The sequence below is a fragment of the Ooceraea biroi genome, chromosome 10, assembly GCF_003672135.1.
Source record: "Ooceraea biroi isolate clonal line C1 chromosome 10, Obir_v5.4, whole genome shotgun sequence".
In the NCBI taxonomy this organism is placed as follows: domain Eukaryota; kingdom Metazoa; phylum Arthropoda; class Insecta; order Hymenoptera; family Formicidae; genus Ooceraea; species Ooceraea biroi.
The window spans coordinates 10866528-10889974 of NC_039515.1; the positions used below are offsets into that span (position 1 = coordinate 10866528).

General features: G+C 46.0%; 1 protein-coding gene across 15 annotated transcripts in view; it reads right to left on the bottom strand.

The window, feature by feature from the left end:
- Positions 1–23447, bottom strand: part of LOC105278586 (bromodomain adjacent to zinc finger domain protein 2B) — a 190440-nt gene that overhangs the window by 38080 nt on the left and 128913 nt on the right. For all 15 annotated transcript variants that reach the window (XM_026973355.1, XM_026973367.1, XM_026973356.1 and 12 more), the window contains exon 4: positions 14015–14168. In XM_026973355.1, coding sequence (XP_026829156.1) covers positions 14015–14159 — 145 coding nt within the window. In that variant the 5' untranslated portion in view covers positions 14160–14168. The remainder of the gene's footprint in view (positions 1–14014; positions 14169–23447) is intronic.

Consider the following 23447-nt stretch of genomic DNA (forward strand, 5'->3'; position numbering starts at 1 on the left):
TCCCAACCGATCCTAATAAAACCGCAGCGATGGCTCACAGCGTCCTCGCGCGATGTCCACGACGAGCGCGCCCAAGCCGGGGGAACACCCCGTGTTTTCATCCCCCTTCCTCGGCACCCCGTAGCAGATCTCGCAACGAAATCTCGCACACCAAGCGCGATTAGCGCGCTGATCTAGCTCGAGACTCGATGACGGAAGCGAGACGTCCCGAGCGAGATGGAAAATAATAATAATAATAACAATAATAACTTTATTGCTGCGAGGCGCAGAGTTTGCAGACGCAACGATCGAACCAGCACGCGTAATACGAGAAGAAGACGCGAGCGGATCCTCCCTGGGTACACCCAGAAGGCCTCGACGATTTGCACCGACTGCGCCATTGCTAATCGCGCGGGGACGAAGCGGAGCTGGCAAGACGACGAAAACCGCCCGCGAGGAACACGTCGCAACGCGCGGTGGAGTGTGCACAACGGCACGCACAGCGGCTTTCTCCCTTCTGCTCGCCTCCCTCTCCCCGCCCGCCCCTAACTGACAAGAAGACCGACCGGCAGCGGAACACGCTCCGCGCGCCGCAAGGCTTAAGCGAGATGAAACGAGATGAGAGCAGGACCGCGCTGCCGCTGCAGCAGCATCTCGGTCGCTCGGGAGAGGAGCGTGTTCGTTCGTTCGGTCCGTGAGCCAGGAAAACGGCTGTGTTATTAAATCGATCGGCGCTCCGGCCAGTGGGGAGGGCTCGGGAGCAGTGCCTGGGGTTTAGGGCGAAGTGAAGAAGACGGGGCGACCGGAGTGCGTATTATGGATATATATATGTGTGCGAGGTTGATGAGCGAGCGCGGACCAACCGACCAACCGACCGAGAGAGCGACCAGTGGAAAGGGACGAGTCCTTTCACGAGAGTGACCCTTGCTCGCAGAGTCGTTAGAGGACCACACGTGTCTATCAATCGCTCGAAACCTCGGTCGACGCTGGTTCCACGAAGAAAAGATGGAGACGAGCGAGGCGAGAGAAACGCGAAGAAATGTGAAAGAATCTGGACGTTGCTTTAACGATCCTTGGATTTTGTTCCGTTAATGGAGGCCCCGTTGACCCCCCATTGAGCGTAACGCTAAGGTAACACGTGTGCGAGGTTGCTTTCGGGATTGACTCTGGCAATTGGCGTGCAATTATGCGTTTTCGGAGGAGTGCACCTCTCTGCAGAGATTTCAACGATGTAAATGGCTCCGAGAGAATTTTGTTGAATTTGCAACGTTAATGTTACTTTCAATAATATCGAAAGTAATTAAATGAAACTTTATTTCTCGGCAAGATTTCCCGCACGGAGCGCCAAGAGGAAAAAGGCAATCGCGTCGCATCGGTTTTTCGACATTATCGAGATTTTCCCCGCGATCGTTCCACCGCGTTAATTTCTCTGATTGATGTCAACGACCCCGCGATTCTTCCGCAACGAGCACGCACATTTACTTGCCCGTAATTTCCCCCCCCCGCGGCGCGGCGCGGCGGACGCGTCGTCAGAATTGAAAATGCCAAGCGGCTCAACTCGGACCATTACGGAACAGCGTAACGTAACTTCTCGCCGCTATTTTAGGGACGCAGAATATACGGCTGGAATTTTTTGTGCACGGGCCGGACGACAGGAACGTGCCAGGAAGAAAATAGCCCGGACCAACGGCGCGGATCTTGCGGCCTGGAAAGGCGACACGACACGGTGGGCCACTTCTACGAAAATCAATGTGCCCTTGCTGATGCAAACACGTGTGCGTTATGACTAATAAAATATGTCGGGTGGCGCTGAGAGAAACACGAGACATTTCTCTCAGCACTTTTGCTGCAGTTACGTCGGTGATTCAATCGTTTGATCAAGCAACTTGACGTTAAATAGCAAAAAAATACGCCAAAAAACTGAATTTTAAATTCTTAAAGGGGAAATCTCGTTGTTTCTCAATTAAACTCGCCATCGCTCGCACTGTATCAAATCGAATTTTGCGGATACTTTGCAGAAAATCGAGCGATTTGTCGACCGTAAATCTTTCCGCGAGCTGAATGTTAGAGCCGTGTACGTGTAATTCACGACCGGAGGACCAAAGGGTTGCGACTCGCGCGAAAGTGTTGGCCTTATGAAATAAACTGTTGCCAGCATCTGTGCGCGAGAGGAATAAATTCACCCGGAATCTCACCGGTTGTCTCGTATTCTCCCCTCCTCGATACACCGTACATGCAAAATTCACAACGCACTTATAGCGCAGGTAAATTATTCGCTCGCGCGTATTTCATTGGCGAGAGGCGGGCGGCAGGAATGTGAAAACTAAACTACTCCGGAATAATAAACAACGAAAAAAAAGTTCCGCTTGTATAAAGTCGATATAAAGTTGCTCGGCACGGGACATACAACTCCACTTTTTGCTGTCTAAATAGAAAAAGGAACAGACAGAGTAGTTCCTCGAGGAGTTGCCATTGACAAAATGGACACGTCGCGGCAATAAAACTGACAAAATACATGCAATTGGTTCGATGGCGCCGCATCGGGCGGGAGTGTGGGGATGCTATTGGATTCAATATTCGTTAGCTCGTTCATTAAGCAAGGCGCGGCATAATTTACCAATTCCGAGGGCGTAACGAGTTTCTACCCGCAAACGCGCCGCGCAAAATATCGCGCCCCAGCAGTAGCGCATTATTTCGCGCGTCAAGAGCAAAATCCGCTTCGGCGAAGCGAACGAAGGTCTTAATAAACCGTTCCCGTCCCCAATTACGGCTGCGAAACAACCGCTCGGACACGCGGCGTTTCCGGAATTAATAAAAAAATATTTAACGAGACCGCCGCGCGGTCCGTCATCGCGCGTTACGATAATCGCGTCCTCGACCAGCGTCCGGGGGCGAGAATTCGTGAGAGCGCGATTTTGCAACTTTCCTACGGCGAGTTATTAATTCCGAAGTCACCCGGGATCTCCAACTGCTCCGCATTAAATTCCTCGCGTTTGCCACCGCTGCGCGCCCGCAACGCACAAGTTTGCGCGTTTTATGTACACTCATACGTACACGCGCATGTACATATTTGCCGCCCCGTGTTTATAACTATCACGTAACTGTAACTCGTGTAACATAATTCACAGCAAAGCGGGAACGTGTTTCACGTCCATCGGTCGCTGGTAACAACTTGCGACATCAGGTCGGGCGACACGAAACACGCGAAATCCGCGAACCTCCCCCGAGCCCTCGCCATCCGTCGAGCTCGAGGAGAGGAGGTGCTTTGACGTCAGTAAAAAGCCGCAATTACTCGCGCTCGACCTAATACAAAGTCGATACGAGAAAATCCGGAGCCGAGCCCCGCGTTTCCTCCCTCCCTCCCTTCCACGTCGCTTCGCCCCCGCGCGGCACGGCCTCGTCATTATCTCGGATCATAAACCGTTGGATCCCGAAGGGTAGGAAGGGACGACGCGAGCGATTCTATCTCCGGGGTCCCTCGTCACGGGGAGCGCACGGCCAGAGGATCGATCGAGAGATCGGAATGTCCGGAAGGGAAGAGTAGACGACGATGACGACGCCGATGGCTGGCTCGCCTCCAAATCCGTTTAATTTCGTTTACGGGACGCGAAAAGCAGCGGCAATCCTGCCGGTCACAATCGTCGCTTGTCGGGATTACCGTATTCGCGTAGAATTGAAGAACTTCGCGATTGGCGTTCATGGAATGAACATCTGATCGCGCGAGAGAGACGCTCGGTGTTCCACAAAAATCTTATGGCAAATGATCGCGCGTAGAATCAATCCAATATCTCGAAAATTGTCGATTACTCGACCGAAGCGCAATGTTCTCCGAGAAACGTCAGGGAACTCTCAGAAAACGCCGCGTGGATCGCCTCGTTTGCGGAAAACAGTGCTTACGCTTCTACGCGTCGTGGATGGGGCGAGATCGGTGTTTAGGGTGGCCCCGGGGGTTAACTCGTTTCTGTGCCGCTCTAATCGCGTTACCCTCGTAGCTCGCGAGTTTCCTTCTTCGGGTATAACGCGTAAGTTTATTAGCCGCAACGCAAACTTGACGAAATTGCAGTTAGGAGGCCCGCGGAGTCATCGTTCCATCGACGCACAGTGGTGGAAAAAACTCAAATTTTCGAAAATAATATTTTTATGTATCGAGTGCTATTTTAAAACACCTAATGGATAGTAATATCTTGTTATGTACAGCTGAATATATTTTATTCATTTAATTTAAAGAGAAAACCTCAAATCATAGTGATAGACCTTTATATTCTATGTAAATAATTATTATTTTAAAGGATATTTAGAATTATATATCTCATATATTTCAAGTTTGTATAGTCTTACGTTACATATGACTTAATTATTTTCTAAAATCCTTAATAAAAACCCTATTACAATAACGATACTTAAAATTTTAAGTTTTTATTTATTTCATTATGCCTATAAAAAATACTCCACTTTCCCCCAAATTTTACATTATATTTTTCGACAGTAGGCATTATTACTAAACTCTTGTATGAAAATTATGTGCTATTTCTTGCAACTTTAGCTGTAATTGTGATAAAAAGGTGAAAGAAAGCGGCCGCTACGAATGCTAATATGTGGAAAGGCACACTACCGTGTGTCTCAGAAATGCCAATAAATAAAGGGAACAAAAGAAAAACGTTGCTAAGACGCAATAAAATATCTCGTGATTTGCTCTAAAACGCATTTCTAGTTCTGAATTAAAAGATTATTAGGAATACAAGATCAGTATATCTTATATAAGATTTCAAGATGAGACAACGTGAAAAATAATGTATTAATTATTAAAGGCATTATACTAAGAAATTTTTTAATTATTAGATTTTTTCCGCACTTCTTATATACAATACACCACTGTGCGACGGGTCGTCGGAAGGGTTGGGAGGTCGTACGATCCTGCGAAAACGGCAGGTGCGGACAGACCCGAAGAGATTGGAAAAGGAACGGACACTCTACATCGCACAGAGATGCAGTGCCAGAGATTGCGTAAGCTTTGATTGCAAAAAGCTCAATTCTCGCCGTGATTTACTCGGTTACTTACAGATCGAATGACTTATTGCCTTTCGTTACGCTCAATTACCGCGTGTTCAAATCTGTCACGGTGTAATTATCCGACACCCGATAGAATAAACCACGTGTGTAAGCCTCGGCGAGTAACGACACACGGTGCGCAAACGGGGCGCGTATATACGTATGTCGCGTTACGTAAATAGATTAATGATTAATAAGGTGAAAGGTCATTGCGTGTGCGATCAAGATAGACCATCGGTGATGAATCCTCCCCTGCCTTTCGCTAAGGATATCCACAATTTGTCCAGCAACAGGCTGGACTTCGGGAGGCGAATCTCGGCGAGAGCGAAACGCGCACGAAGAGAGATTTCGAAATCGATTAGTCGACAACGCACCGCAGCTTCCGTTTCTTTAGTCATCCTCGTCCGCTCCGCGGTGAGACTTTATTCCGAGCAGCTGTTGCACTAATTGAATCCTCCGCGTTAATAGCACTTATGCCGAGTTTGACGATCCGAGTGCAGCGCTTGTGATCGACGAACGACACCCTCTGACTCAACTTACCGATTCAATAAATCAAGAAAATTGGATGCTACACCCTCAGAAAGGATTTCTGATAACAAGACGAAAAATATTCTTGACTAATTTAATCGTAATACAAGTATAAAAAATATGAAAATAAAACAATTTTTAATTTAAATCAGTAATTTCTATTCTTCTCTCTCGAATTAAATAAGATTGTCTTACTGTCTTGAGACAAGAGTAACATGTACAAATTTATGCTTATATATTCTTGTATGTAGAATAATTTGATATTAGCGCCACTTTATAGTAGGCTTTGTCCATGTCGACGCATCATTTTCTCACAGTCGCTCGTCGACTCGGCGCTTCTGCGTCCTTTATTCCGATAAAACGGCCAATATTTATGTGTTGCAATCGAAAATCGAGAAAGTGTTTCTGTTATTTACAATGCAAGAAATATTAAAAGATATGGAAATGTAAGTAAGTATATACAATATACTTACTTGAGAAATAAGATTCGAGATAAGACATTTCCATATCTTTTAACATTTCTTGTAGAGTATTGCACTTATTCATTGTAAATAACAGAAACACTTTCCCGATTTTCGATTGCAACACATAAATATTGGCCGTTTGGTGCAGATTCTACAAATTCTCTTAGAAGAATAGAATAAGATGTCTTTTAGATCTGACAATATTCTGAAATCAAGAATATTTTGAACTTGCTAGAAATTTGTATGTAAATCCTTCTGAGAAAATGAATGAGATAGCACCAAGATTATTTAAATGTAGATTTTCGAATTTTCTATTGAAGATTAAAATATGCTTCTTTTCAATAATAAATATGATTGTCGCTATAGCGATGTTATTTTATGATAGATTAAAGAGTAATAGCATTAAGTCCAGAAATCTTTTCTGTGGGTGTAATGACAGATCGGATCCGAGATGGAGCACAGTCTGCCTCGATGTCTGTCGTGTTATCTTGAACTGCGGCTACGGGGCCGCAAACATTTGGATAAATATTTACAGTCGATGCGAAATCTCTTATTTTCCCGCGGATTTCAAAAGTTACCGCACGCAATAAAGCTACCGCGCTAATGTCCCGCGAATATTTTCGCCCCTAGCACAATATTCCTCTCAATATAAGAGAGACGATGTCTCTCTCACCTTCTCTCGTTCGGCGAGACCGCACAATAAAAGAGACCAGATATACCAGGGAGAATATTCGAACGGGGCCCGAACGGGTCCAGCTGCAGCTGCAACGTGCATTATGCAGCACGTTGCAAGGCAGGCAAAGCGTGCGGGGGTATGCGGAGGGCACGCGGGAGGTTCTTACCTAACGCGACCCCTTGCGCGCGCGCGCGCCAAAGAAATTTCTCTCAGCTACATAATTCAGTGGTTTAATGTTTCAAAGGGGTGGAATGGTAGGGTGGTGGTGCGCGTATATTCCTGAAAGTCGATTGATATTTTTGTATTTCTCGGCTGGATGCGTCTCACGGCGCACGGCTGCGATAATACACACGTCGCACGTGGTTGTGTGTGTGTCCCCACTCGCTCCCTCTATCTCTCTCTGCCTCGCTCTCGTTCTCTCTCTCTTCCCCTGCGGTCGTTTTTTTCATCGCCTCGAGAGCCGCTTGTATATACCGAATTCGAAGCACGGTAAACGCATTTATCAAGCCGTATGCGAGCGTTACGCGAGTGGAAACGAGAGAGCGATGGGCGCGCGTGTGTTCGTGCCAGTGGCGTAGCCACATTTTTTCGCGCCGTTATTCGCGCGCGGTCGGTGGTGGTTTCTCCTCCCTGATTTTTATTAACCCGGAGACTAAAATAAAAACGTGCCAAGAAAGCGTGGAGATACAATGCCGCCGTCAGCATACGGAACGAGTGACGTTTGCGCAAATATGCATTTTATCTGAAGAAACGGTCTCACACACACAGACACACGCACAGGCGCGTATTTCTCAATTAATACGGACGAATAAAATTGAAATTCGAGATTTCGCTCTCTCTCGCGTTTCTCGTTGCGTTTTCCCTCGCGTTGAGGGAAAAGACACGTGTGTCACCTGCGTCCGAGGCTTTTCTTTTTCTTTCCACGTGGCAGCTACGCTTCTGGCTGCGTATGTGGCCGGCGGCCACGTGTGGGACCGACACGCAAACGCCCTAATGCACGTATACAACCAACGAGAGAGAGTGACGTCGTAGTTGAAGTATGTACTCGCATTTACGCACCAGCCACGTGTACGCGTAAACGACAACGGTGTACGCGCGCGCATCGACTGTGTAAATTATCTTTCTAAGCGTAACCTATGCAGATAGCGCATAATGTATGTGGACACGCGGACAAATGACCGCAAGTGCCCGGGTATTTCGCGTAAGGCAATTATTCAAAATAAAAGCGGCTTGTTTCTACATTAAGCTGCAGTCCAACCTTACCAAGCTGATAATAAAACCATTTTTCACTTTCTCTTTTTTGATCTATCGTGAAAACTAATTTCGTGGCGGAGTACTAACTTTTAAATAAATTTTTTATGACTTATATATATACGGTACGGATTATCGTGAATTATTGTAACGTTTAACGTGCCAAATCAGTTATTCAGCATCGAGTGAGCGATGATAAAAATACAAATTCGCAGCCCGTATTTTCACGGTGTATTTAGCGCTAAAAGTGATCGCTCGATCCATTGTATTTGTCTCGTTTGGCTAAATATACGATCGTATTCACGTACTACCGTTATGATATGATTATCTGATTCTCAGCCCGAGATAACGTTACACGATTTTCACAAGCGTGTAAAACCCAATCGGATCGGGCTATATCCGGCCGCGGGAATAATCCTTAGCGTGACATAAACGCGCGTAGAGAATACCGAAAAAAAACATTTCTTGCCGAGGACCCGTGACGGGCGACTCGCGTTTTAATCGCGTTTCCGCTCGCGTCTTCGATCGCGGGCTCGCCGACGCGCATGGCGGCACGATGAGCTCGACAACAAACGAGCTTTAAGAGGAAACCATGGCTCGCCTGGCGGTGTTCGTGCCGGGTGTGGGTGGTAAAACCGTCAGGTCGCGAAGGGTCACAGAGCAATGGAATCGCAAACGAGAGGCGAGAAAGAGCGAGAGGGGGACGGAGAACGTAGCGGCGGCGCGACGAATGAACGAGGCAGAAAGGGAGAGAGAAAGAGAGAGAGAGGAGATAGCATTTTTCCCAGCACTCGATTCCTCGCCTTTTATTTCCTACGAATGACAGCGTTTTATTTGCCACATACAACGCGAACTAACGATGACGCATGGCGCGGGAGGGGGCAAACGGGTACGATAAAAGCACCGATAAGCGAAACGTCAAAGTGTGTCCGCCGATGAAGAAGCGCGAGAACAATAGCCTCTGAAGGAACGGTCATCGTGCCGCATCATCGTTATCATCGCGTTAATGCAGGACGCCTGATGTAGTTCCGGTCTCCCAAAGTTCTTTACGACACTTGTTCGCTCGTCAATCCGTTCCAAAGACGTTGTCGTCGTCGTCCGTACGGCGGAACTCGCGTTATCACGACTAATTGCATTCGACGGATAACGACGTGGGTTCCTCGCTCGCTACTGCCGTCGAAAGGAAGCCAACTCAGGGGGGGGGGGGGAGAGATAACGAAGACGGGGAGAGAGACTGCAGCACAGCGGAGAAGTATCGTTTACCCGCATAGATCTTTCCGTTTCCCTACTTTGCCTAAATGACGGCGTCTTCTCATCTGGGGCGCACTCTCTCGCAGCGGCAGTGCTGGCACCGCGAGAGTCATCCGCCGTCGAGATATAACGACCGCCGAGAGGTCGACGTCGACGTCAAGACGAGGAAGCGGCGGTAACGGTGGATGGGTGTGGGTATATATCGCAAGCCCCCGGATGGTAGCTTCAAACGAAAACTCTGCCGCGTCCAACGAGTTTGTATCGAGCGTAGGAGGTAAAAGCACCGCGGAACCGCGGGGAGCAAGAGAGAGAGAGAAAGAGAAGATGGGAAGGGGAGGGAAAGGGCAGGACAGCGTGAGAGAGAAGACGCAGCTTCGAATGAAGCAGGACGTAGAGTGGGTCGACGGGCCAACGAGAGAGAGAGACGGTCGAAAGAAAGAGCAAGAGGAAAGGGCGGGCAGCGTGATAGCGCGGAAAGAGAGCAAGAAAGAGCGACAGAGGCTCCTCGTAGTGCGCGATGCTGCCGCTGCTGCTGCTGCAGAATGAGGCTGGGACGAGGGAAACGAGGAACGCGAGAGGGGTGGGGAAACTGCCGCAGACCGAGGTCTGCCGTGGTAGGCGAGGTGAGGTGGCAATCAATAAATATACAGAACCGACGAAGAGCGAGGGAGATGGAGAGGGTGGCCGAGCGAGCGGGCGAGTGAGCGAACGAACGGACGGACGAACGAACGAACGAACGAACGAATGAACAGAGTGGCGACCGCCCGAGAGCGAGAAGACGATAGAGAGAGAGAGAGAAGCGTCTCGATGGTTGCGTTCATTCGTCCGTTAGCTCGCTCGCTCGTTCGTTTCCTGCGTCTCCAAAGCCCTACGGGCCTAAACCCGAGAGCGAGGACGAAGAAAAACCGGCGCGGCAGCAGAAGAGCGAGCGAGCGAGAAAGAGAGAGAGAGAGACAGCGCGGGCGAAAGAAGTCGCCGGCGAAGACGGGGACGGATGACGGCGATGGACAGGAAGCCCGGATCGGAGGGACGAGGAGGAGAAGGGGAAGAGGAGAGGAAGAGACAGAAAGCGCGCCGGAGGATGTTCCGCCCGTGGGAGGCGAGGGGAGGATCGCGACCCGATGGCGAGTCCAGGAAACACGAAGAGGGACGGCGGGTCGAAGGTGAGGCGACGAAATAAACGGCGAGGTCCCGTCTTCGTCGGGAACGGTCGAGTTCCTTCCCTGCGAGGGGAAGGGTAGCGAAGGGAGAGGCAGCAGCCAGTACCGGCTTTCGGGGTGTAATCGAGACGAGGAACCGAGGAACAAGGGGCGTAAGAATGTATCCTCGACTGCATAACGGCCGCTCGTTCCATCTTTGCGAGATGGCGCGATTCACCGAACGAATAAATACTGCACGTACCGATTTGTCGGCTGCGAATTACGCGAATTACGCGGATGTGGGCGATAAATTAATTATTCCTACGCTATTAGAAAGAGGGAGGAAGGGGAGCGGGAGGGCCGGTCTCGCTTATTATTACACTTACTATTCCTCAAGTTGGAAAAACCGGTTCCAGTTTGATTCACGACTCGCGACACTAATACCGCCTTCCCTTCGCTGATCTGTATCTTTCACGCGGAAAGTGCGAGGATCCGGCGATACGATCGATCGAGGAGATGGCATCTTACGGGATTAGGAGGAACGTCTCAGAGAAATAGGTAAATCTTGAAACGTAGCGGCTCGACAATGGGAACATCAGGCAGGAATATAGCCGATCGTCATGCAGGTCGACATGCGATTATCCACCGTGGCTACGCATCCTTTCCGCAGCGCTATTGATCTCGCATCACCAACCTCTGATGACGTACTTGAATGCAAGCTTTACTTGAGCTGCAGGGACCCGGTGTGAGAAAGAATTTAGAACGCCGGTCTCTCTCTCTCTCTCTCTCTCTAGCTACAGCTAACGCTGGGAACGCGCAGGTTTATTCGGAGAGTGCGAGTTCTCTCCTTTGTCGCGAGGAAGCGGCGAGAATCGACGGAAGGAGCCTTGATAACCTTGGAAGGAGAGAAAGGCTGGATGCGATGTGCGTGCGCGAGACTAATTGATTTCGGGACGAAGCAGGAGAGATAGGGAGAGCAAAAGAGAGACAGAGAGAGAGAGAGAGAGAGAGAGAGAGAGAGGAGAGGAGAGGAGAGGAGAGGAAGGGCCTCCGCTCGTTAAGGCGGCGCTGATATATTGCGTTGACGCGCGAGAGCGCATTGGGCCCACTTTGTATCAGGCGTTTGCTTTCGAACGACCATGTAAATCTACATGCAAGTGCAATAGCGAGTAACAGTGCGGTATGTAGGAAAGAACGATCTGATACGATCTGACCGTGAAATCAACATATTTTATTGATATCCGGTGGTTTCGCTAAACACCGGGAGTTTACTCATAGAATAAATCTTGCTGATCGCTCTCTTTGTTGGCTAAGAAAAAGTACAAAGTAAATAAATTTGATTATATATATATATATATGTAACTAAAGTCTTGGAAAAGAAAACGGTAGAAAATTATTTCTCTCTCTCTCTCTTTCTCTCTCACAACGGAAACAAACTTTTATATACTTTCTCCTACGGAAAAGTAATCAAATGTGTTTTACTATAGATAAAAAAAATAAAAAGCTCACTTTTTGCACTTTAAGTAAAAGAGCCTTTTCTTATTTCATGTGATTTCTACGCGGATAGCATACATTTCAGTGATATATCGCGATTTCACTATTTGCGAAAGAATATCTGAAAGGCTTGCGCTTATCTACTCTGGTTGAGACGTGGGAAAAGATTCGCTTTCTTCACTTTTGGGACTCCCCGTTGCACTAAACCTACCAATTTGTCAGCTTATGTACTCACAGCCGGATCATACGAAGCGGACTCGTTGCCTGTCGCGGAAACGTGCTCCGACGATCAAAATCGGAGTAGCCAGGAGCAAACTTCCTCCTGGACAAGCATCATAACTCACTCCGGCAAATATTGCGCCGCAGGAACTCGCGCGCACCCTCCCCCTCTCCCCTCGAAAGCACCCAGCGCGCAAACGCATCCAAACGTTCGTTACACGGGAAATATTTGCCTGTTTCGTCTAAACAATACTGTGCATGATCACGCGGACCAAATAAAGCCTGATACTTCCGGCTGTTCGTGGTCTGTAGGTAAAATAAAAAAAAGAAAAGAGGCACGAGGAGAGAAAGAAAAAATTGAATTTGTACAAAAGGTACGATACAAATTCAATTTAAACTGGAGCGAAAGGAATCGCTGCGAGATCATTACACCCACAGAAAAGATTTCTGGACTTAATGCTATTACTCTTTAATCTATCATAAAATAACATCGCTATAGCGACAATCATATTTATTATTGAAAAGAAGCATATTTTAATCTTCAATAGAAAATTCGAAAATCTACATTTAAATAATCTTGGTGCTATCTCATTCATTTTCTCAGAAGGATTTAGATACAAATTTCTAGCAAGTTCAAAATATTCTTGATTTAACAATATTGTCAGATCTAAAAGACATCTTATTCTATTCTTCTAAGAGAATTTGTAGAATCTGCACAAAACGGCCAATATTTATGTGTTGCAATCGAAAATCGGGAAAGTGTTTCTGTTATTTACAATGAATAAGTGCAATACTCTACAAGAAATGTTAAAAGATATGGAAATGTCTTATCTCGAATCTTATTTCTCAAGTAAGTATATTGTATATACTTACTTACATTTCCATATCTTTTAATATTTCTTGCATTGTAAATAACAGAAACACTTTCCCGATTTTCGATTGCAACACATAAATATTGATCGTTTTATCGGAATAAAGGACGCAGAAGCGCCGAGTCGACGAACGACTGTGAGAAAATGATGCGTCGACATGGACAAAGCCTACTATAAAGTGGCGCTAATATCAAATTATTCTACATACAAGAATATATAAGCATAAATTTGTACATGTTACTCTTGTCTCAAGACAGTAAGACAATGTTATTTAATTGGAGAGAGAAGAATAGAAATTACTGATTTAAATTAAAAATTGTTTTATTTTCATATTTTTTATACTTGTATTACGATTAAATTAGTCAAGAATATTTTTCGTCTTGTTATCAGAAATCCTTTCTGAGGGTGTAGTTGATCTCACGCTATTGTCGCTACCAATAAAAAATTTACATTACTACACTGAAAAAAAATCTGGTTGCGTTAATTAGAAATCTGGTAGGTTCAACCAGTCTGTCTGTTGGAAAATGAACGAATCAGAATTATCAGATTATAGTACGGTCTATCAAACGTTCTAGTTATAAAATATCCAGTCCTATCGTGATAATTAGAAATTTTGCCTGGTTTAACCAAAATGCACTCTATCATATACAATTTGTTGGTACAATCAAATCATTTTTCTCAGTGTAGTCTGCGCGCAAAGTCGTGCCTTGCAAAACTGCGATCGCCAGTTAATTCCTAATTAACTCTTGAAACCCCTGTGGCAGGTAAAGCTATCCGAAAATGTGTTTTCTCAGTCTCTCGCCTCCACCTGCTCGAGGCATAGACGTTGGCTTCCATTCTATACAGATAGAACTGACCCCAATATTGAGAGAAGCGTACATTACAGTGCAAAGAGCGCGCGCCCCTATTATCGAACCTCTTTCTACCACCCATTCACCACCCACCCACCTACGCCGCTTCGCATAACGACGTCGCTTATCGCGGAGCGGCGTCCGCGCGAGCAGCGCGCGTTACGGGTGGGTGGGAGGAGGAAGAGGTGATATAAAAGTACAGAGGGGCAAAAAGGGAGCAAAACGAGCGAAAATGACTTACCGCCGAAGAGTGCAGCAGGATCGAGCAACGGATTGGCCTGGTCCGCCTGGAGTTTCTCGGAGGTGGAGGTGGCGCCCGGAGTCGCCGCCGCTTCAGCCCCGCCACCCCCGCCGCCTCCGCCCGATGCGGAGTTCTCCTTCTCCATGCCAGTCCCCTGGAACATCGTACATCCACCATGGTTTCGTTTTACTCGACGTTAGCTCTCTCGCGCGAGCGACGCCGCATCGCCAAGGCCTCCTCTCCACACTCGGCCGTTCTTTATCTCAAACCCTCCCCCCTTTCCCCCGACGGGGGATGCAGGAGCGAGAGGGAGGGAGGGAGAGAGAGCAGAAGTGCGGAACAGGTTTCGCGAGAAATTCGCCGAGCGCGATATTTACGACGGAGAAGCTGCACCCGCACGGCCGGTGCCTCGAAATTTCGGTACCGCGCCGCCCGCACGCCACTTTTCCCCCGGAGTATGCGACCTTCGGCGGCACGTTTATTATCGAATGAGAAGAGAGATGGGAGGACGCTCTCTCCCCCCCACCCCTCTCTCTCTATGGTCGATTGGGTATTGTATCTCGAGTAATAATGAATGTCATTTTACATGGGTAGGGGTGGCTAATTAAATTCTTGCACCACTTCGAATTATGAATATCGCAAAATGAATAAAACAATATCCGCAATCCACTCGGCCAATAAATTAATAGAGTCATCGAGCCCTTTTTAAATTACTCGCGTCGAAAGAGAACATTCGAAACGTTGGAACGTTATTTTCTACGTACAACAACCGGTACCGTGAAACCGCATCGTCACCCGGATCTGAAAGACGTCTCTCTTTCTCTTTCTCTCTCTGTCTCTCTTTCTCCCATCTAATTGCCCGCGCAATTAACCGGGTCGTCGTTGAGGAACGTTCGCGTTTCCCGCGGAATTTTTCGACGAGAAGAGCCGCATGCATGCATTCTCTCCCTCTCTCTCCCTCCCCCCTATCTCTCTCTCTCTCTCGGTTTCTCTCACGCGCACACGTGCACGCACGCACACGCTCGCGCCCACATTTGCATTCGACGACTGTTTACCAGTTGAAGAAAGGCTTCCTCCGGCGGCGCTTTAAATAAAGGTCGTTCTCCCCTCCACCGTTTCCCCTCCAGCGCTTCAATCAGCTGACTGGCGCACCCCCTCCCTCCGCCGGCCAGCTGTTGTATAAATATATATCGTTACAACGTTGAGTCAGGTTAGGCCGATGCTAGGCTAGACGCAGCGCGAGCGACCGACGACGACGTCGACGATATTATCGCGTAGCCAATAACGCGGTTATCGTGCACGCGTCAATGAGATTACTCGTCGTCCCGATCGCGTTAATTAATCCACGATCAAGGTGATTTTTCGCCGAGTGTGCCTCTTGATTTACGTAAACATTGACGTTTCACCCCGCGACGTTTTGATGACGTGCGCGTGCGCACGCGTGTCGCGCATCAAATATTTCGTATATCGCGCCGAGCGCTTGCGCAACGTCAAGGGTGCTGAATTGCGCGCGCCAACCCGTAAAAGGCGATAAAAAGCGCCGAGTGTATCGTTTGGCGATAAACGGATTCTCTATGCTCGCGAAACTCCCTGCTGAAAAGCACATTTAGTTCGTTATTAAGGGGGGAGCCTGCTTTAGAACGTTGAAAATAAGGTATAATTTTACGAATTTTTTTGGAGAAACTATACAGCGGATCATTATAAAACTTTGATGCATTTATTAGTACATGTTTAAAGATAAAAAAAATTATTTTTTTATTTGAATATATCGCCTGTAGAGGTCGTCCTGGAGGCATCTTAGTGCAGCCGGCATTGTAAATTGGTGAGCATTCTCCTGCCTCCAAATTTCATCCAAACTGAAAAATTGAAATATTTTCTTGTTATTTATGAATTCCCATCGTCAATGAACCTTTAATACTCATAAAAACATTAAGTTAAACAATTATTTTTGCATGAAAAAGTTCAACAACTTTGCCTAAAAATCGTACTTTTGTGTTCTAAGCTCCACCATTTTGGCACTTTTCAACTTTTTTCTTCTCTTTTTGGTTCATCGACGATGGGAATTCATAAATAACGAGAACATATTTCAATTTTTCAGTTTAGACGAAATTTGGAGGCAGGAGAATGCTGACCAATTTGCAATGCCGGCGACGCGGCTGCACTAAGATTTCTCCAGGACGACCTCTACAAGCGATATATTCAAATAAAAAAATAATTTTTTTTATCTTTAAACATGTACTAATAAATGCATCAAAGTTTTATAATGATCCGCTGTATAGTTTCTCCAAAAACAATTCGTAAAATATACCTTATTTTCAGCGTTCTAAAGCAGGCTCCCCCCTTAACTCGTTAGCCCTTAAACGCGCGCGCGGTGCTTGAATGCGTCTTCCGTGGCTATTCACGCGGGTGGAATGCCTTTCCCCAACGAAAGGGTCCGTGCTCGACGAATTAATCGCGGCTCTTGCGGAAACAGGATTCTCGCAGCGGAGAAAGGTATACCTGCTCGCGACGAAGAACGATTCGAAGGACGCGCGTCAAGTCGACGGGAGCATTTGCATCTCGTTACTCGCACTCGCGCGCAAAACGGCCAATCTTCCGGAATAATTATTATTAATAATATTATTCCGCGGTTCAATGCATTGTTCATCGCAATGACAGAAATGCGTAGCGAACTTAATTTATCTTGTAACTTATTGAATATGCAGCAATAAAGATTATTATTATTATTAGAGGAGAATCCCCTATTATGAGATATGCTCCTAATATGAGACAATGGAGTTTCTGCTAAACTAGTGAGCACCATCTGTTAATTCCACCATGAACTTATTACTCTTGGTGTAAAATGTATTTAGTGAAAAATTCATTGTTCGTTATTGCGTTTAGCCTTTGCAAGAAAAGGTTTGTGGAATTGTGAGCATGTCAAAGGAACTTAAGGTAAGTCTTTAAACCTTGTTTATTACATAATAAAGAAATGGTTGGCAATAAATTCAGTATGCAATGATAGAGTAGAATCGTAGTAACAGGAAAATACGCGATTTGTTGAATTGCTTAATTGTAGAGGTTAGATTTCACAATCGCGGAACCGCTAGGCGTGTGGCTCGTATAATGAGATATTCAGGGTACTCTTAATATGAGATAATTATTGCTCGAATATGAAGATTATGTAGTGTAATAAAAAGAAAGAAAATACTACGTTAAGGTTAAAGAAAAGTTAATACGAATTTATATTACGAAGCTTTGTGTATTTAATTTTTATAGAATCTGACTATGGAGGTTAGAGAAACGAGGAAGCGTTGACAGTGGAATCGTGAAGATTTGGCGAAGGCTGTGGCAGCAGTATTTTTATAAAAATATCTAATAAAGTTTTTACTTGCAATACTGATGTATTTTGCACTTTTAACACCGATTTCTCAAGGTATCTTATATTAGGAGCACACTTTCGCGATCTTGCGTAAAGCTTTTTTTTCAAATTTTTTTAATTTTCAGAAAAAATAATATTTAAATTAGATTTTTCATTTCACCAACCTAACGCTTATTAAATTCTCTTCAAGATAACATATTACATTCTTAAATTCTGCCTATAGATTTCCTTACATTCGGCAAAATCGATATGGTATCTCATAATCGGGGACTTTCCTCTATTATTATTAAAACGAACGAAAAAATTTTGATGTCTCATTCTGTTCGTTAATGATATCGCATCATTGAAGGATAAATCGGATAAAAAAAATTGACATAGGCGATATCACGTAGTCGCGAGGCGATCGTTGTCGGCAAACGAATCGATTCGCAAATTGGTCCGGTTTTTTATTATTTTCCTCGTCGAGAAGCATTCAGGAGTTCCAGGCCCGCGCGATCGATCGTTGCTGAACGATGGCGAAAGTAGCGTATAAATAATTTCGACGTCCTTATTCTCGTTAATCTAACGGAGATGAAGATGGGTAATAAGAGCGTATAACATTAAGGCGACGTAGCGCGGAGAAGAGAGAGAAGAAGCGCGGTAATCCAATTTAAATATTTCAGTGATGTTTCCTATTGATGCGTGCGTCAACGTTTTTCACGCATGTTCCCTCGTGACTTTCCTTTACGGCATAAGCTGCCGCCTAAGAGGATTATCGCAAAATAAAACGGCTCGTCTATATTTAAACGTAAGCCATTACGATATGCGAATACTTAACGGGCTGAGAACGGATCAGCGCGTTAATTAAATATTTGCAGTCCTAAACATTCACTGCGGCCCTATCGATCTGGTATTTCTGCAGTAATAAAATCACCGCGACGCGCGATCCTTTTTTGTTTCTATTTAATATTTTATTCGATATAAAAAGGTAAATTCGTTCATTCATCATTGATACGTAAATACATTATACTGCACGGACTTTCAATTTTCATTCGGCAACTGTTGTAACCTCGATGAGGGACAATTATTCGGCAAATTGATTCTAAATTTCCATCCGCGTGAAAATATCGATAAAATTATTCACGATAATCATCCGCATAATTATTAACTCCCGGAATTTAATCTTTATGCACGCCACAAGCGATTATCGCAATAATATCGGAAAATATCTCATATTCCGTGAAATGTTTAGGATTATTTTGCATCGGGGGGCAAGGGCTAGTTGGCAGGAAAAACTCATTTACCGCGCTTTCGGACACGTGAAAGACAATGTCGCCGCGAAGCCTCTCGTGCTGTTTAATTGACAGAAGAAACCGCGCGGGCGGCTTTCGCCTCCGGAAATTACTCTCCGAGTGAATGTGACAGGAGCACCCTTTCAACCTCATGCCATCGCTGGTGCCTTTGCCTTCTGATATGGGAAACGGCGCAGGATCCAAGCAATTCCGAAAACTCTTGGCAATAATATTTCTAACTGTCTCAAATGTGAAAAAGCGATGCCTTGGATCGCCCATTTTTACTAGGAACTTGTAAATTAATATAAATTTGCGGCTGCGTCATCGATCGCTTTAAATCGCCGAGGAAGAATTCGATCTTGTCAACGCGGAAGAATAAATATTTAATCGCATCTTTCAGCGAAATATCCGACGAGAGGAAATTACTGCGAGATCACTCAATTAACCGGATCAAACACGCCGCGAATTTTCGCGAATACATTTTTTTCTTCAGACCGGCTTCGACGCTCTTCCGTCGTTTCCGCTCAACTCTCGCTGAGCGCGCGCACGCGCATCACGCTGAAATATCAGAATCCACGCTCGAAATTATCATCCCCATCCGACGAGCGTATAATTAGACGTGTCTCCCGGGCACGCCGAATAACACGGCTCGACCGAGCTCGCGATTATTGCCGCAGCAGCGACTCATCTATCTCCACGAGAGTCCCTTTTTACGTTAAATCACGAATAACACGCGACGCTCGCGACTCTGTGGTATCGTTATTCCTTCATCAAAGAATATCATAAGGCGTAATCGGGACCCTTCGTGATTATCAGCACGACTCTTGCCTTGATAACAAATCGATGAGCAATCAGTCTGTGATATTAACAAGCATCGCAATGAAACTGGAAATAAAAATCGATTACACGATTCTTTCTGAAGGGCACTTTAGTATTTAGTGTAACAGCTAATGTTAGGTATCGATAGTCGAGCTATGAGTAAAGAGCCACTTAAAACCCAGTTAACCACCATTAGCTAAGCGTCATTAACGTCATTACCGAGCTAACGTCGCGGCTGGATTACCGTCCGAAATGATACCCACGTACTGAAAATAACGCGCCGACTGTCCGGGGTAATATCGCGCGGAATCCTATTCGTGGCACGACGTTATCGTCGTCCGGAGTATCCGGGCGAGCCCGCGACGCCGCCACCCGGTTTTCAGCTAGGCGAGCGCACCTCGAGATGCTCGTAAATTGGCGAGGAAGCGAAGGGCGAGAAGAGCGAGGGGGGGACTGCAGAAAGACGGGAGGGACGCCTTGGGGGACGGGGGAAAGCGGCGGGGGTGGCGAGCCCGGAGAGCAAAAGGAAGACACGGTCGACCATCGATTTCTCGACCGGTATTACGTTCCTTTTCTTCGTCCGGGAAAAACTCGCTGCCTGCTCCGAGCACCGTCGCGTCGTCTTCCCCGGCACGGGGATGAAAAGAACCCGCGAGAACGAGAAGAAACGACGCGCCGAGACGCGATGCGATCCTCCTCGCGCTGAATGCGTATCACTTTATCGCGCGTCCATCCCCCGTAGTCTCGCCCTTATTAATCCGCGACAACACGCGCGAGCGTGTTTCGAGCGGTGTATAAATCGGCTATCACGAGATTACTCGAAAACTCTGTAATCTTTCGGGAAACATTTGGAGGCGCGTTAACGCGGCCGCGTGTAACGGCACTCCATTGTCATCTCGCATCATCGCAGTCTAATAATAACACATTCACGTGCCCGTTCCGGAGTTGGAGTGGCGCGCCGTTATATCATAAAATGCGAGCTCCGATATTTTCACTTTAGCGCAGACAGTAGGAGAGAAAGAGGGAGAGAGAAGCAGAGAGAAAGAGAAAGAGGGAGAGGTGATTACATAGGATGATATTCCTGTTCAAACTAAAACTAAATGCAATCACTGTGCCGTCCATCTTTCTCCGAGCATCAGTCGTATACGCTGGAAAAATTTGGTTCAGCATTCTTATGTAAACCCATTTATGGCAACGCGCGGGAGAGACATAATTACGCGCACTCGCGAACACTGCATCGATGTCACTGTGCCGCATCAGATAGTAGCTACTTCCATATACGTTAATTATACCCGATTCCATTCCCCCGGCGCGTTTGAAAGAAAAACACACAGTGCACGTAGACTGTAACACAAATGTTTCAACGTGACGACGCGAGCGTATCGTTATGCTGTAACAGTAATTAGCGAATTTAAATATAACGCCAATTTGCAGCGAGCTCATCGCCACCCCCGCTAATTACCGTAATGAAACCCGCGGTGTACGTAAATATAATATTTGACGAACCGAAATTTCGTTTCGATAGCTCGTCAGCTCGCCGGAGGAGGAGTACGTGAAACAACGAGATCGCGGAATCGCGTAAACCAACGTAACATTTCTGTGATCTTAACTTATCTATCGCTTATCGCTCGGAAGGCCGAACGACGTTGTGATTACGGTAAATGAGGGGATTCCTTAGACCGTGATGCGATGATTCATACGTTTGACAAAAGCAAGGTTTGATTAGTAAGTCGAAATAAGTCGATACCTGAGAATTATACCATCGTTAACTGAATTATGACACTCGAGAGAGTCGAATGAAAACATTGTTCACGTAAGTTTTTCATCGCCACTACAAAATTCTCTTCAATAATTATCTTTATGAACTCGTCAATCGCCTGACAACTACAACTCAATTCTCATTTTATCTGATAGCGCGATAGTATTGTTACAATATACGCACCCACAGAAAAGATTTCTGGACTTAATGCTATTACTCTTTAATCTATCATAAAATAACATCGCTGTAGCGACAATCATATTTATTATTGAAAAGAAGCATATTTTAATCTTGAATAGAAAACTCTAAAATCTAGATTTAAATAATCTTGGTGCTATCTCATTCATTTTCTCAGAAGGATTTACATACAAATTTCTAGCAAGTTCAAAATATTCTTGATTTAACAATATTGTCAGATCTAAAAGACATCTTATTCTATTCTTCTAAGAGAATTTGTAGAATCTGCACAAAACGGCCAATATTTATGTGTTGCAATATTAAATACAAGAAATATTAAAAGATATGGAAATGTCTTATCTCGAATCTTATTTCTCAAGTAAGTATATTGTATATACTTACTTACATTTCCCTATCTTTTAATATTTCTTGTAGAGTATTGCACTTATTCATTGTAAATAACAGAAACACTTTCCCGATTTTCGATTGCAACACATAAATATTGGCCGTTTTATCGGAATAAAGGACGCAGAAGCGCCGAGTCGACGAGCGACTGTGAGAAAATGATGCGTCGACATCGACGAAGCCTACTATAAAGTGGCGCTAATATCAAATTATTCTACATACGAGAATATATAAGCATAAATTTGTACATGTTACTCTTGTCTCAAGACAGTAAGACAATGTTATTTAATTGGAGAGAGAAGAATAGAAATTACTGATTTAAATTAAAAATTGTTTTATTTTCATATTTTTTATACTTGTGATACGATTAAATTAGTCAAGAATATTTTTCGTCTTGTTATCAGAAATCCTTTCTGAGGGTGCGATCTCGTCATAATCATCTATCATTGCGCGACAGCGAATCCGCGCACCGCTCGTGCAGCGTAATCTAACGACGCTATAATTGTAAAGTAAACTTTTCGATATAAATCATTATCTCGGGGATTACGTGTACCACAAACGAGCTGCGGAAAGCACACGAATTCGCTCGCATCTCAAATATACCGTGTTCAAGAAACACGGTCGCGTGGGTCGCGTGTAAAGCTTATAGCGCCAGACTATTCGCCATTCGTAATTCGTATATTTGTGAACAGTGTGGAGGGAAAATTCGTCGATTCGCCATTCGCACTGATTATTCGCTAGCCGAGCGGTTTTTTGACGAAATTCAAAGGACGCGAATTGTTACGAATTAATCCATTCGAATTATGAATGACGTACTGCGAATCGCGAATAGTGTGGAAGGTTTACACTGACGAATAATGAAGTTTCCCGAAAGTCCAATGAATCTCTAATCACGAATCGCGAATTACGAATCGCGCATAGTCTGGTGTTGGTGGTCTGGTGGTCATAGCTTGATGCAGCGGACGCGTTTGGAGTTGGCTGGCGCGACTCGCGGGACCGACGCTCGTTTGCGTTTCCGCATTTTCGGGCTAATCGACATTAAATGCATCGCGCGGATTCGCTGGCCGGGCGGATTCAAGTGTCTCGTGGAAAAATCGCGACACGGCGATTCGATTCGAGGCGCAGGAGCACGCGAGGGAGCCTCGCGACGACGACGTCGCGAAGAGCGGCCGCTCGCGTGGTCGAGCCTCGTTTCCCATTCAATGAATCCTTACGTGGAACACGTCGCCGAGGACGGCATTACGCGCGTTCTCCCCTGCCCCCGTCCCGTCCCGCCGTGTTCCGTCGCAGCAGATGGCACTCCTATCTGCGTCAATTACAGGCGGACTCTTCAGCCGTCGGGGCGTTTCGAGGGAAGAGATACGTTGCGCAACGAGGACCTCGGATCTTGATGGTTTCGCAGAGAGCGAGCCGACATTACGGGCGGCCGCGTTGGTGTGCGGCGGGAGGGACAGGGACAGGAGCGAGTAGCGAGAGAGAGAGAGAGAGAGACGGAGAGGATAGATAAAGATAGATGGAGAGAGAGAGAGAGAGAGCGAGATCGTCGCAAGAGATGGTGGAGGTGGAGGAGCAGCAGAGCAATCAATACAGAGCCGGCAGAGCAAAACCATCCCTCGACTACTCGGTCTCTCTCTCTCCAAC